The sequence below is a fragment of the Danio rerio genome, chromosome 6, assembly GCF_049306965.1.
Source record: "Danio rerio strain Tuebingen ecotype United States chromosome 6, GRCz12tu, whole genome shotgun sequence".
Taxonomy (NCBI): Eukaryota; Metazoa; Chordata; class Actinopteri; order Cypriniformes; family Danionidae; genus Danio; species Danio rerio.
Window position 1 is genome coordinate 15,956,079 of NC_133181.1, and position 16,422 is coordinate 15,972,500.

The window sequence follows — 16,422 nt, forward strand, 5'->3', positions numbered from 1 at the left end:
GAAAAAATATTATCAGACATACTGTGAAAATTTCCTTGCTCTTTTAAACATCATTTTGGGAAATATTTAAAAAAGAAGAAATAAATCATAAATTTAATAGATAGATAGATAGATAGATAGATAGATAGATAGATAGATAGATAGATAGATAGATAGATAGATAGATAGATAGATAGATAGATAGATAGATAGATAGATAGATAGATAGATAGATAGATAGATAGATAGATAGATAGATAGATAGATAGATAGATAGATAGATAGATAGATCATAACAAGAACTGCTGCTTAATTGAATGCGTGTAATAGCGACACCCGGTGGTTATTTATTGAATTACGTTCATTTTTTTGTGTAGCGGGCCAGATTCTATTGGTATTTATAAAAAGACTTGCGGGCCGCTACAAAACTGATTGCGGGCCGCACATGGCCCGCGGGCCGTAGTTTGGACATGCCTGATGTACGATATAAAGAAACAATAAATAGCATAGCAAAAAGAACGGTTAATTATTTTAAAGCCTTAAATTTTGTCTTTGAATGATTGTAATTTTTTTATTTTCTTTTTATATTGTATTTGTTTTGATGTCAATATAATGTTGTTATTGTCCTTGTATGTTCTGTTAATAAAAAACAAACAAACAAACAAACAAACAAAAAACAATATAGGCACTGTGTCACAAGTTGTCACTGAAGGAATGTTAATATAAAACCAACTTTACCTCAATTAAATATGAGGGTTCATTTAGAAAACTTAAATAATATATGATATACAATATGAATATCATTTTAAGTAAGTCAATTTATATACATTACTTTCTAAATTGATTATAGATGTCTTAAATTTAGACTTTAAGTATGGTTTTAGATGCTTTAATCTGAACTCTATGGCTTTTTATAGCTGTGTTCGAAAAGAGGCAATGCAAAAGTTTTCATCAGTAAAACTTTTAAATATATTTCAAGTTGGTTTTTGCAGTTCAAAAAAGCAAAATTGGCGATTGCACTGCCTTAAATTTTTAAGCTGAATCAAATTAACCTTATGAGTCCATTGTACACTTATTATAAGATAATTATATTGTACAATTATGTTAAAGTGACTTAAAACAGCTTGCATAACTTATAAAATTAAGTTAGAACATGATTAACTCAGTTTAAGTTGTAAGGACCCAAAAACCTATGCTATCAGGCCTAATTGATTAGATAATTTGTACAGTGTTTCTATTGATGTAAAGTTGGTTTTATATTCGCACATTAATTTATTTTAACGGTCCCTAGATTGTTTATCACGCTACTTTGAATATTCGGTCTGATATTGCATTTAAGTATTTAAGACTATTTAAGAAATCAGTATTCAAAACAACATGAGCACTGTTTAGCATACTTTTTTTGTCATTGGCTGCTTATTTCCCTGTTTAGAATTTGTAAATATTTTTCCCAAAATTATATATTATGGACCCTTTTTTTTTACAAGCCTGTTATGACGCATTTTACGGTCATCATAATCTTAAATCCTTGAAAGTTTTTAATATTTTGATTTTTAAAAAACTGTATGAACATTTATATATACTGCATTTATGTATGTATTATATCATTTTTGCTTCAAATTACAAAAAAAAAAAAAAAAAAAAAAAAAAAAAACGAATTATCGCTTGTTCCAAGGGTTTCCAATGCAGCGCCTTTGGGACAGGACAGTAAACAGGACAGTTCTCTTCTCTAACGGTCGCCATTAGTCTTATGCAATTTTTTTCCTTTTTTGAAAGTCTTTGTATCCTCTTTGTGGGTTTTTTTTTTTTAGTTATTTGAGAAAATAAAATTGTAAAAAAATTATTTGTTGTATTCTCCCATTGCTCTAAATTTTTCCAACTATGATGACTTCTGCTACTGAGAAACCCAGAAATGTGAAAAGAATCTATTATGAAAGATACTTTTTGAATGTGCGAATATAAACCAACCTTACCTCAGACTTCTGGCACTTTGACTGAAAAAAACAACAATGAAACTAATATAGAACAATATTAACATTGCAAAACAATAATAATATCTTAGGCTTCTGACAATACTTGTCTTGAAGCCAAACAATTTGTTTGTTAATAATAGAACTCTGTTTTCAGGATCATTACCTTTAATCCAAAGCCTCTTCAAATAGCCCTGTTGCCATCTATTCAGAAAAGTTACTTTTAAAATCGATGCATTACAATGTTGCTTTTACTACTCTCAAAAGGAACTAAATGTGTTACTAAGTTGCTTTTTAAAGAAGGTAATGCGTTTTGTTACTTTATCAATCTGGGCTGGGCTTGTTTGATTGTTTTAATGTATACAAACAAGCTTCCAATTGTAAAATGGCATGTGTGAGTAGTAACTCCTAAAGGTCTCTTAAAAAAAAAAAGTTTTTAGGATTGTTAGTTTTAAGAATATCTATACGCTAGTGTTCTCCAAAACAATGACCTGATATAATCATTCAAAACTTGCAGTTTGTCACTTCAGCCTAAAAGATCAATGATTTTTATTTCATGTCACCTAATACAAGAGTTTTTCATCAAATCTTGACCAATCAAATGTTCTCTGTATCTGACATGCCCCACCCCCTTTTTAAGCCTCTTTTCATTTGCTTTCCATTTGATGCACTGGAGCTCAACCACTCTCACTGGCAGACCTTTGAGAAAAATTAAACGCTATTGGCTGTTTTTAAAGGGAGGAGCTACTCTGTCCCATCCTTTCTTCATTTTTCAGATTATATTGAAAAAAAAAAAGACAAAAAAATGGGCTTATACCGTTTTATTCAAAATATGCATAGAAATATTAATATGTAATAAGAATTATATGCACATGTCCACCCTCATCTTTGTAAACAAACAATGTCAGCTAATGTGTAAGTTTGCTCCAGACTAGAGCATCAAGATTGAAGTAGTTTTAAATTTTTCATTAGTTTTATTATTTATTGAGTTTACTTTTTGTTTTTAAATTCAGTTAATTTTAATTAGTTTTTAGAAGCAGATTTACTAGTTTTCATTAGTTTTATATTTTGAAATTGCTTAGTTTTAGTTTTTATTAGTTTTAGTTTTTTTTTTTTGTTCTTCTTTTCTTTATAAATTAGGATATTTATTAGGTGCAAGATTTATAATCTTCAGAATACATATTAGATAATAAAAACTCAGCCAAAACACGCAAATTTTTTGTTGGACACTTTAACGTGAACCAGAGTTTATGTGACCATCTTCCCAAGTTTGGACTCAACATATCAAAGATATGCAGTCAGCAATCATAATTTATTTAAGATTAAAGTCAGTTTAAGCATCACCATGATCTGAAAAGTTTTTTACTATTGTTTTTTTAACCCAACTGGAACATGATTCACTTATCTTTATTCCATTTATGACTATCTGTTATGAAATAAACTTGCGTTTTGTCAGATTTAAGCCCTCGGTTTACTCACGCTGCAGTCAAGTTTGCTTCAGTCACATCAGGCTGTCAAATAATGTTTCACCATCTGCTGAATCACACATGCAGTATTATTGGTGCTTTGCTTCTCAAATCTGATCTCAGTGTACTGTTCTAATAACTGAATAACAGTATATATTGGTTTATTTAGAGTTAGAGGGTATCAGGCTTGTAAGAAGTAAGTTGTTTGTGGATAAGTGCTCAGCATTACTGGAGACGTGAATCGTTTCAAGTGATTAAGTTCGATTTGCTGAATTATTTCAACTGGTACACTTAAAAGATCTGGTTAAAAAGAAAGTTTAGTTCGCAATCGCTATCACTAATACAAAAATAAAACCCATTATTGGACACAAATGTGATAAATGAATACTTTTCAGTGTCTGCTAGGGTCGTATTTAATGTTGTCATGTCCAGTCATTGTTTTTGTTGCGGGAGCAACAGTGAGGATGACTGGAGGAGGACTGACTTGATCTGGCCAATGGCATCAAGTTTACAAACTCTAAGGTGCCGTACGGGTCACCTGACAGCACAAAGTAAATATATTTACCTCTAAAAGGCATAAAGTCTGTATTAAATACATTTACATTTTATTTGAAAAACTCTCATTTTTACTTTTATTTCTGTTAACAAAAATGTTTTTTCATTTCTAGTTTTCTTGTTTTCCATGCGTTTTCGTTAACTTTAATAACCTTGTAGAACAGGGATCACCAAACTTGTTTCTGGAGCTCCGGTGTCCTGCAGATTTTAGCTCCAACCCTAATCAAACACACCTGAACAAGCTAATCAAGGTCTTACTAGGTATACTTGAAACACCCAGGCAGGTGTGTTGAGGCAAGTTGGAGCTAAACCCTGCAGGGCACTGGACCTCCAGAAATGAGATTGGTGACCCCTGTTGTAGAGCATACATAATTATTATTTTATTATTATTATTATTTTGTTGCAATTTTTGAGTTTTGTAAACCAAGTAGCTGTTGACTTTTTAATGATTCAACAATTGACCATTCAGTTTTCAGTTGGCTAATCTTTTTTGTTTAATGTTCTACAGATAAATAAAAACTAAATATGACCTAAAGTTTGGATGGCAGGAAAAAATTAAGTACATTTACGGTAAATTGTCATTGGGCAAACTTATAATTTTAGCAGCAGCTGATCTTTGTTCTCATTTGCTCTTGCCTTTCCTAATTGTAGCTGCCGGTCAGACAGATTTGTGTGTCGTCGTCTTTGTGGAAGAAGAACCTTGCAGCTGCAGGACCACAGAAATTCACACAGGAGTTCATCGACAAACAGGTGGAGGAGTTCGAAATTGGCAAACGCCACTTGGCAAACATGATGGGGGAGGATCCAGAAACCTTTACACAGGAGGATGTTGATGTGAGATTCTATTCTATTCTATTCTATTCTATTCTATTCTATTCTATTCTATTCTATTCTATTCTATTCTATTCTATAGTCCATGTCTCATCATGTGCTGTGTTTTAGTATAGCTGGCAAAATAAGTCATGTAAGACTTGTTAATTAAATTTATTTGTGGGAGTATAAGAACTTCTGATACCCTTTTTCTGTTTCCGATACTAATACCAAGAAGACTACTGATTTGACATCTGGATTGTACAAATGTATTCAATTATTTTATGAAAGTTATTTTGTATTCAATTATTTTAATGAAACATAAACAAATACATTCGGTGAACTGGAGTATTTTTAATAATTTTGTATTGTTATTAACTGTTGTAAACTGGAAAAGAATTTCAAATGCAGCCACAAGTCTAACACTGTAAACTGAAAACAGATATTTTACTTTTACAGTTTAACTGTATAACAGTGCAACATACTATATATATTAGTGCTGTCAATCGATTAAAAAAAATTAACTAATTAATCGCACTTCTAAAAAAAAATTATCGCGATTAATCGCATTTAAAAGACTGAAACTTGTAATTTTGGCTATTCGAGTGTAAAATTAATGTTAACGCAAGACAAATACTATTTAAATTCAAAATATAATTCATTATAAGAATTTTTGTTTACTTGTAACACAGATTTCTTCATGTAAACGACATACCCACAATAAACCATCAAGATCCTGGCTTGACAGCCATATTTATTACAGAAATAAAAACACAGGCATGTTATTGCCATTTGAATTTCAAAACAATCAATGACAATAAAGAAAACATTGATTTCCATGTTGGATTCTAAGTGGACTGCAAAAAAATGCCAAAATATAGGCATTGCAGATATGGAAAACTATAATATTAATAATAAAGTATTGAAAATCTGTGCATGCCCTTGAATATGTTTACCAACTCCCATTCTATAAAAGCACAAAAGCCATATATAGGAAATAACGAGAGTTGACAAATTAAAAAACTACATTTTTTTATTTATTATTAAAATAAAATTATAATCCACATTGGAAATGTGGGTGCCTGTGTGTTTTGAGGGAGCCTAGAAAATAATGAGCATAACAAAAACTGCCTGCTGACGCACACAGTTAATGTTGATTAATAAAAAAAAGATAAATAATAAAAGCAATGTATCAGAGACCCTTAAAAAAGATGTTTAACTCAACAATGAAACATCAAATGTAGCTAACAGCTTTTACATTGTCAATCAAATAAACTTAAACAATTAAAAAATGCAACAAATATTTGTTTGGGCAGAACTACAAAACTAAATGTAAAAAAGTTGCTTAAGTTGCACACTAGTTTGATCATGTATAAATATCATTATATTAACCATATTGTATAAATATTATTGTCACTATAAGCCTACATCATGCTGACGATCAAAAACACTATGTCATGATATCTCCTGCGCTTGTCTTCTGACCGAGTGCATCTTAAAATACATGAATGGCACCCTTTATAGAGCGTGAGAATCAGACATTCTCTATCATTTGTAAAATAAAGACTTGCAGGTTAAGGAAACAGCATAATAGGAGGAAGTTGCCGCGGCCATGGTGCAGATTAAAAGTTTTAAAAAGTATATGTATATGGACAGATAGGTAACTAGATAGAATAGACAGGAATATATTGATCTGTGCCCCGCTGCAGAGTTCAGACGCAAAAGCCTGCTCTCCCGCAGGGCGGACCCGCGCGTGAGAAACAGGCGTGACTCTCTATTTTGACAAATACACAACTACGTTACACAGAGCCCAACATGGAAGATTGTGATTGGGTCAGCCCAATGTCAATAAAGAAAAGAACCATTGGGCTGCGGATTATGTCACCCGGCTCTGTCCGGAAAAGAAACATCTTACTTTCAGAGCGTGACAGACAGCTCACAGCACTGTCAATCACTGAGGCAGAAAGACATGACAGTCTGCTGAGTGTTTTATGGGCCGATCAGATCATAAGAAGATGATCAGCCCGGCTTAAAAAGTACGTCGAAACAGCGGGAAACTTGCGGGCGTCTGCCCTGGCCACAACAGGAAAAAAAAACAAAAAAACACTGCGTTAATTACGTTAATTAATTATTATTTCAAATTAATCGCATGCGTTAACGCGTTAATTTTGACAGCGCTAATATATATATATATATATATATATATATATATATATATATATATATATATATATATATATATATATATATATATATACTGCTCTATTCATTTAACTGAACAATTGCAATGCTCATTTACTCTCGTTGCCATGATTTCGAGTATTTTAACTTATTTTTAGGAATAAGTACTTTCAAAATACTGGGAGAGATTTTAGCACCTGTAACTGAAGGTAAATCCTTAATTAATTAGGTCTCTCATATTTCTATTTTGATTCTATTTTGCTCCATTTAAGACTGGTAAGGTTTTAGACCTAGAAAATTTCAACCAAAAACACAGCAACCTGAAGATAGTTATAAGAAAGGGCAATAAACCCCACACTCTTAGGGAAAAAGGGCTCATGTTTTAAAAGTGTTTTATAAGACTTTAAAAAGAATTGTTTTTAAATCATATATTACTAATAAGAGCATTTATTTGATTAATAATAGAATCATTAATATTAACTGTAAATAATATTTAATAATAATAATTGTTCTTATTTTCTTCTTCTTAATATTATTAATATTAATAATAGTCTGGTGTCACAGGCTCTCTTAAGATAAAAAACAAAACAAAAATTATCCATACCCAACAGCATGCACCAGTTACGAACTTTTATTTTTGTATTAATTTGAACGTGTAGTAAAAATTACAGTACTTGTACAACTGTTATGAGTTGTTATAACACATTAATAAGTGAAAACTGACACTGTACATAAAGAGTAGAAGTAGAAGTTTTTCAAAGTCCTTATTTCTATCGTTATAAGTGTATTTCAATCAAATTAAATGTTGATTTTCTATCTGCAGATGATATAAGACAGGGGTGTCCAAACTCAGTCCTGAAGGGCGGTGTCGTGCATAATTTAGCGGCAACTTCCTCCAACACACCGGCCTGGAAGTCTAGTATACCTAAAAAGAGCTTGATTATCTTGTTCAGGTGTGTTTAATTGGGAGTTGGATCAAAAATTAGTAGGACACTGGCCCTCCAGGACCAAATTTGGACACCACTGATATCGCACCCTCTGAAATTTGAAGGAAACAAGTTAAATTTGTTCCATTGGGAGATTAAAATGTAATTTACCTGTTAAAAGAGTAAATTTAAAAAGGCAGGAAATAAAGAAACCTAAATTCCGTGACCACATTCAAGAATAAGAAATGCTAACATTTTAAGGTTTGATTAATCTTATTTAATTATACCATGAACACCCTTTAGTGGTATTTTATTTGTTGCTCTCTGTACTTGATTATTTTAGACTTTCCAGAAAATCATTTATTTCACTTTTCTCTATGCTCTTTTGCATTCATATGCTTGTAATTTGTTTGTTTCCTGCAAGATTCACTCCGCTACAGAGTCATTACAATCAATCTAAATTAACAAATTCTTTCCTAATAGAGCTTTTCAAACCATTCTGTGAAATTGTGTTCATATCACAATCTTTATCGGAGAAAATAAATATATAGCAAAACATCAGATTTATTACAATATCGTGCAGCCTGTAATGAGCAACATGGATCAGATTTTAGATTACGAGGACTCATTTGTATCAACTGAGATTCAGCTGTTCTTTTATTTATTGAATTTTTTACAAACATCGCAAGAAAAGCTAAGAACTAGAAATGCAGAGACTGATACAATCAGTGACATTGAGATTCTCCAGAGCTAAAAGTAAAGTCATCATCTCCCTGCTGGTGTCGCAGCGAAACCTCTGGGACCTGATTATAAATTGGCAAACATTTACAAACAGTTTATGTCCAATATTTGATTCTTCGCCAGACAGAAATGACCATAATTGATTTATCCCAGCAATTTAGTCCAATTTCTCAATTCTTAGCATTATTCCCCCATCTCTGTCACCATTAATGAATTGAGTCCTCAGAGAAAGTGTGGCTAAAAGAAGTTGACACGTACCGTCCCACTGCCAGCTGATCAGTGGGTAAGGGGTGGAAAATGGCTGCGACTGCAGGGCACAGAGCAAGTACGGGATGGGGCGTCTGTGCCTGAGCTGGCGCCGGTGTGTCTGCCAAGCGCTTCAGCCGACATGACGTTCCCGTGAATGCGCTGAAGGTGTGAAACAGCTGCACAGCAAGCGCTGCCAGGAGGAAGTAATTAATAAAGACTGCAAGCCTCACCTGCCTTCTCCCGCTGTCTTTCGACACACACACATTGCGTTTGCACCCGTCAGGTGGGCTCTGACGTTCAGAGAGCCCATGCAACTGAAACCATGAAGAAATTTGCTGAAGTTTTGACAATTCCAACTTGACTTGAACTGTAAAAACACTGTGTTGTGGAGCACAGGTTTTAAAAGCTTTGGCAAACAGCAGAAGATATATGATTTGCGCTTATGTTGCGTATTCTTTTGCTTGGCAGTGGGACACCATTTATTTTCATCATAGGGATGACAATAACTTGAGCTTTCTGCAATATATGATAAATAATGCGGATGTGAAATGACATGAACGTAAAATATTTGTAAGCAAATTATTGCTTTAAATAAGAGTGTAGCAAAAAATAAAAAAAAGATTTCACAGAAAAAAGTTGCATATACTTTAAAAACAAACTTCAGAACTTTTAACAAAGAATAATGAAAACATTCAGTTTATAAATAACTTTATTAGAAATTAAAGACAAATTATTACATGTTCAAGAAGTTGTATGTTAGAATGTATGTAGTGTGTTGGAAGAGTTGCTATAATTCTTAAAGTTTTTGACTTTTCCAGAGCATAAAAATATCATAATATGTATGCAGATATTTAAAGGGTCACGAAACACCAAAACACATTTTTTGAGCTGTTGGCAGTCGTATATGTGTCCCACACTGCTAAAAACACTATTAGGACACCTATATTTCACTAAAAAGTGTAAATTGGTTGTTTTTGCGTTATTTCAAGCAAATTCGTACTTCCTGTTTGAAACGAATTTTTGAAGCTGCGTCACGATCATGACATAATAGCGTTGTATTCCAGCGTGCAGACTGGACGTCTGTGCCAGAGTGTGCCTTATTACGTCTTACAGTGTGATGCATTAATGCATGAGTAAGCCTTGGTTCAAACCAATCAGCGCGCTCTATTGTGCAACTTCATTAATATTCATTAGTGTCACCGTCTTTACACCACAGAGACGCCACGTTGTGTTGGCAAAACAAGCGTGAAGTGTTGCTTTTAAATTTTGCTGCAGTTAAGTTTCGTTTTCATTTTCTCTCTGTGAGAGCTCAGACTCACGTGTGGATTAACAGTGTACGCGACGCGCGACAACAATAACTTGCGTGTCTAAGGGGGATTATTGTTTACCTGAGAGCTGTTCTCATCTGCAAACGCTGAGATCCGGATTCCGGATGTAGTCTTCTCTTCAGACGCGGCTCTAGTTGCTGGTGATTGACCTGTCTCTACAGATTTGGTAAGTGAGCGACCAGTGCTCTTTGTTTATTCAGTTTGTTCGTATCGAATTAAGTTAACTATTGCACTGAGGGCAAACATGTTAGCACCGCATTTTGTGACCGGAATAACACACGCGGCTTTCTGACGTTACCTGCCGTGTGCGTCTAAGTTTCCGGGAAATGCGGAGTTTTTTTTCTGTCATTCGCCGTGCGGTATCAAACATTGCATGAAAAATACACGCTTAGAGCAGATCCTCGAATCAAATATCGCGTTTGTCGCGAGGGACATGAATGAATTCCCTGAATGAAAGAGCCAAACTGCAGTTAAAGTCCACCAGTTAATAATTTGGCAAATAATTCCACTACAGATGTCCATGTAGGTTAAACACCATCTCTTTCTCCTGTGTGTGTATTTTGACTGAAACTCGCGCGTACCCAAATAGACACTCCCACACCCTCCCACTTTAGTTCCTCCGACACTCCCCCCTAAACAGAGCTGGACACCCCCACTTTTCTGACTTTTTCCAAAGTGGAGGTGTGAAAACACCCTGCTGAAACGAGGGGGTTTCATGGCCCTTTAAGAAACATGCTAAGTAAACATATTTGTTAATCGGAAAAACAACTATAAAGTCAGATATTCTGCTTTGAAAATGTTCGTTATGTGCCAGAAAGTCTGTCTTTGTTTTGGTCATTTAGCACGCCCAGTGCCACTTTAGCCAATTATATTTCAGCTCCCTGGGTTGCCTAGATGGAAAACATTATATTTCATTCATTCAGTCAGAAAGGCTGTCAAAGCATGCGTCCGCAACTGTGACTCTGAAATGAGACGCAGATTCATTGTTCCACATGAGATTATTAATCAGCAAATAATATTAATATTACAAACATAAACATTTGGTGAACAGGTTACATTGCAACCCTATGTCCTAGCAACTCACTATGTGTCGAGATTTTCAGTGATCAGTTTGGCTGTTTGCAACAGACGAAACAGACAGAAATTTAAATAAAGCATTCAGTAGCACAGAATAGTGCACTTACTGCACACCAATAAAATGGTAAGGTTTACAATCTAATTAATACATATTAAACCTCTTTAACATTATTAAGTGTACATGCTGAATCACCGATATGTGTTGGCTTGCACTGAGTCACAGTTATAAAGTTTCATTTCAAATGGTTTATCTTATTTTAAAGACCTGAGATAAACTATTTGCTGCTGCTTTCAGTAGTATGACAATAAATGTCATGTAAAATGGCATTCAAACTCCCATTGTTGGCATATAACACTAAATAAAGCACACGAGGTGTACCTGGGGTGATTATTGCCGGTTTTCTGTTCTTCAGCTGCAAGAAATAGAAGCCGTTTCTAAAATATCAATTTGAGTTGTTGGTTGGAACAAAAACTCCTTTTAATAAGGAAAATATTTATTTTGCGTGCCGTTGCTTTTATTTAGGACACAATGTAAATCAGCCGTAAAACAGTATTTAGGCTTGACAGTCAGGCTCACTGTTGATGTCGTCAATCTGGCAACCTGTGCTTGCATGGGTTTTGAACCAGGTGTGCAATTTTTTGTTTAACCACTGGGTGTCAAACTTACATACCGTACTGCACCTTTAAATTGTTCATTGAATTGTGATGCGCATTACTGTGCATGAAATTAATATCTAGTGTTTCTTCTAATGCCAAGTTAGGTGCCAATTGCTCACCTAATCAAAAATAGGAGTAAAATAATTTTGATATATGATAAAAGGTCTTTTATTCATGTGATGTGAAAAGCTGACTTTTGAGAATGCATTTATGTAGTTCTGTCAAAATTTGCTTTAAATGCATAGTTTAAATGAAATAAAAAATGTAAATTTTGTCTTCACTTGTTCACCATCTGCCTGTTTCAAACGTGCTTGAGTTTCTTTCATTTTTTGTACACAGCAGAAGATATTCTGAGGAATGTTGAAAAATAACGTTGACTTCCATACTATTTTTTTCTTCCTTTAAAGGCTGCTTTTTCCAGCAAACTTCAGAATCTTGTTTTGGGTTTGACAAAAGAAAGAAATTAAAGGCACCTATGATAAAAAATCTACTTTTATAAGCTGTTTGGACAGAAGTGTGTGTAGGTATAGTATGTTCATAGTCATATTTGAGTGATAGAAACACAATAAGTCTCTTTTTTTATTTCCTGACATGAAAATAGGATCCAGTCCCTGCCATTTTGAGGCTCACTGTAATGTGACGTAGTATTGCGGTTTCGCCGCCCACCGAATTGATTGATAGACGCATTTTAACATGTCTCCGTAGTAACGCATATCATATCCATAAGACAGGACATGCGCAAAGCAACTGGGATTAAAAGATCTGTTCAGCTGTATGTGATTATCTGTACCTCAAGAATGAGTTTAGCAATTTATACATTTACAAATACAACTTTTAAAACAATGAATGTTCGTAATAAATATAGTAAAATTGCTACACAATTCATCACCACAGCCTCATAGTGTTAATATAAAAGAGTGTTTATATAAAAGTGTTAATTATAAAAGAAGAGGATTCCACGTGTATACTGTCACATTTGCCGTGCAAAATCAGCACAAAGCTAAACGTGTAAACTTTATAACGACATTGGGCCCTATCATACACCCGGCGCAATGTGGCGCAAGGCGTGGCGCAATACTTGTTTCCTAGTTTCAGCTTGGCGCAAGAGTCGTTTTGAGGCATTGCGCTACGCTGTTTAAATAGCAAATGCATTAGCGCTCATACTGTTTGTGCGCCCATAGGCGTTCTGGTCTAAAAAGGAAGGCGTTCTGAGGCGCACGGCTGGCGCATTGCTATTTTTAAAAACTAAAATAGATTTTTCATTAGACCAAAACAAACCCGGTCTAAACTCCGGCGCAGAGTTGCGCCTCGCTTACACACTGCTTAATACTCACAAGAGAGCAATTGGCAAATATCTTTACATTTGAAAAAAATTTTATATTAAGGATATATATATATATATATATATATATATATATATATATATATATATATATATATATATATATATATATATATATATATATATATATATATATATATATATATATATATATTTATTTATTTATGATATAATAAAAATAGATGTAGGATATAAATTTAAAGGATTAAAATATTACAAAACATTATTTTCTAGCCTACATAAATATGAAAAATCACTGCTTTTATGCCTTCTTCGTCTCGGGAGGCTTTTTCAGTTCATTCATACCAATTTGCTTTTGTATAATGTTATTATTATTATTAGCAGTATTATTTATTATATCCATATTTATATTTGTTTTATTAAAAACAAGCTGAGATTTGCCCACCTGTCAGGTTTTAGACCATATGGGGCATGGCAGGTGTATTTGGAAATAACTCAGTATTTTGACCACACTTGGTCATTATTGTTCATTTATTCGTTTGCTAGAAATTAGAACTGAATTTAGAAATAGTTTTAAAACAAATCTTTGCGCTTAACAAATATAATTAATTATTTATAGGCTAATTGATGTCTGTGTGTAAAGGTTTCCCTATCCAAGAACGAAAGTGAAAGTGATCCATTATCTCTCATTCTCACGCAGTAGATGCTCTGTTTAACAGTTTTCTGTTAAAAAAACTGTTAACTGTTTGCTAGTGAAATGCTCAGTTTTTCCACTTAGACTTACTTTACGTCCTGTAAATAGCGAATGCGCTTATGGCGCGACGCAGCTGGCTCTTAAAGGGAATGGGAGATGAGACTCTAATTGGTTTATTCTCAAAACACACCTATAACTCATTAAGAAAAAATATACTCAACCCTTTTAGACCATGCGGCACGGCGCAAAGCGGATTTTCCCATCCGTAAATTAGCAAAAATGCGTTCTGACACGCCCTGAAAGCGTTTGGGCCTTGCGTTTTGCGCTCTGCGCATGGACCGTAAAAATAGAGCCCATTGTGTGTGACTCATCGTTGCAGAAAGGCTTGAATTAACATCACAACAAATACATCAAATAAAAGTTGGCAAATTTCTCACTGTAGTAAGAAAGATCTGCATTATTCGTGTCTGTCACTGTACTGCTTATCTACGTGAAGGCTAAACATATCAAAGCAATACAGACAGATCTCTATGGCTCTGACATGCACGTGGAAACACGGCACAGCCAACTAAAACAGCTACAATGTCCTAACAGCTTAAAATTCCTATATTTTTAAAACGTGTAATAAATAATCTAGTGGTTATTTTGAGCTGAAACTTTACAGACACATTCTGAAGACAGAAAAGACTTCTATAAGTCTTAAAAAAGGTGTAAAACTGATGCCCTTTAGTAAGTTTAGAACCACTCGAGTGTGAGTAGATGATGAAGAAATTTTTGTTTGAATCCTTTTAAAATGGCCCTCAAGAAACTTGTATTAAATTCTGTCAGATTTGACCAATTCAATGTTTTCTTGCTAAATTGTTAAATAAAAGAGAAACTATGTAAGTGTACTGGCTTACACTACATAAATAAATAAACAAACAAACAAACAAGCTGGTACAAAAGAGCTAGCATGATGCGGATCATTATGGGTTCAAAGATGTATGTCCTTGTCACCTGAGAAGGTCAGACACAGATTTCTGGTGCCATGTTTTCCAAGGCACATTAAACGAGTGGTCAGATGTCTCCCTAAAAAAGGAAAGTGGATAGCAAGTTTGTTTTCCCAGATTGGGCTCATGTGAAGTTTAGGCAGCAGAGGTTTCTAGAACACTATGACGAGGCTAAACCTCCCTGAGGGAGTTGGGCCATATTGCTTTTCAAGGTATGAACAGGTGCTGCCTTCATCTGTCACTGCATCCATGCACCGTTCTGTCTGTTCTTCTCTTTGTGCTGCTGGATTTCACTCAGTTTCTGCTTTTGATGGCAGTGCACGGGTGTCTGTTCTCTTAGAGTGCATCTGCCATCACCTCTCTTTTTTTTCTTTTATCTTTTTTGTCTCTTTAGTCTGGAAAACAGGGTCAAGACCCAAAGGTTGCCATTTTGAATGTCTCATGTAATGCTATTGAAAGTTATGCTATGCCTCGTTCAACGCAATCACCAAAATAATTAGCTATTTTATGCTAGTACTGAGAGGAGAATAGAACACAGTTACTCAAATTGTAGTATAAAACAAAATGTCAAATTTAGGGCGGCATAATGTATAGTTTCAGCATCACATATTGCAATGTTTGCATCCACAATATGTTAGTTACAGTAGACCAGGAGCCACAGTATCCGAACTGTGAATAAAACTAAACTGCAGAGTTTAATCATAATAAAATGAAAGTTTATTATTTGCGTGTTTTTAAGATATGCTAATGTGCAATCATTTTATGAAACTTTGAAGCATTTAGACACAAGAAAGTTTACTATTTATAACAATTAATAACGATTATTTTATTTATTAATTAATATAAAGACTATATGCTTTTGTTATTTTACATCTAAATTATTATTTTCTGTACTGCTGAAAACCATCAAGCAAATTTAATCATTTTTAATATTTTGCTCTATCGTATTTATTTATGCTTGTAAATTGTTTATTATGTTTTATACTTGATTCACTTCCCTACAGAAACATTTTGATCAATCTTAATAAATGAATTATTTCCAAATAGTGCTATTTAAGTCTTCTGGTGAAATTGTATTAATATCCATAAATATTCTGTGTATATATATCACAGAAAAACACAATATTACAATTGTCCAATACCATGCAGCCCTAGTCAGATTATTATATTTTCAGGATTGGCAAAAGCTGACTATTAACTTGCCTACTTTATCCAATAGTAACATTGAGACCATCCTGTGCGACTGCTCATAAAAATTTTTATGAAAAAATATTTTATTTAGTTTATTTAAGCATTACGGCACACTTATATGTTTTTGTTTTCTTTCTTTGTTCAGAGGAGCATTGCATATCTCTTCCCATCTGGGCTCTTCGAGAAGCATGCAAGACCTGTTATGAAGGTGAGATTTAGTCCAACTGTGTTTTGGTATCTTTTATATACAATTAACACTGTCTCAGTATGTTCCGTTCTTTGTGTTTTAGCACCCAGAGCAAATAT

General features: G+C 33.8%; 1 protein-coding gene across 1 annotated transcript in view; it reads left to right on the top strand.

Annotated features, from left to right (window-relative positions):
* Positions 1–16,422, top strand: part of mrps9 (mitochondrial ribosomal protein S9) — a 47,055-nt gene that overhangs the window by 3,002 nt on the left and 27,631 nt on the right. The window contains 3 exon segments of the mRNA NM_001045396.1: positions 4,622–4,804; positions 16,262–16,324; positions 16,407–16,422. The exon segment at positions 16,407–16,422 is cut by the window's right edge and continues 15 nt beyond it. Coding sequence (NP_001038861.1) covers positions 4,622–4,804; positions 16,262–16,324; positions 16,407–16,422 — 262 coding nt within the window.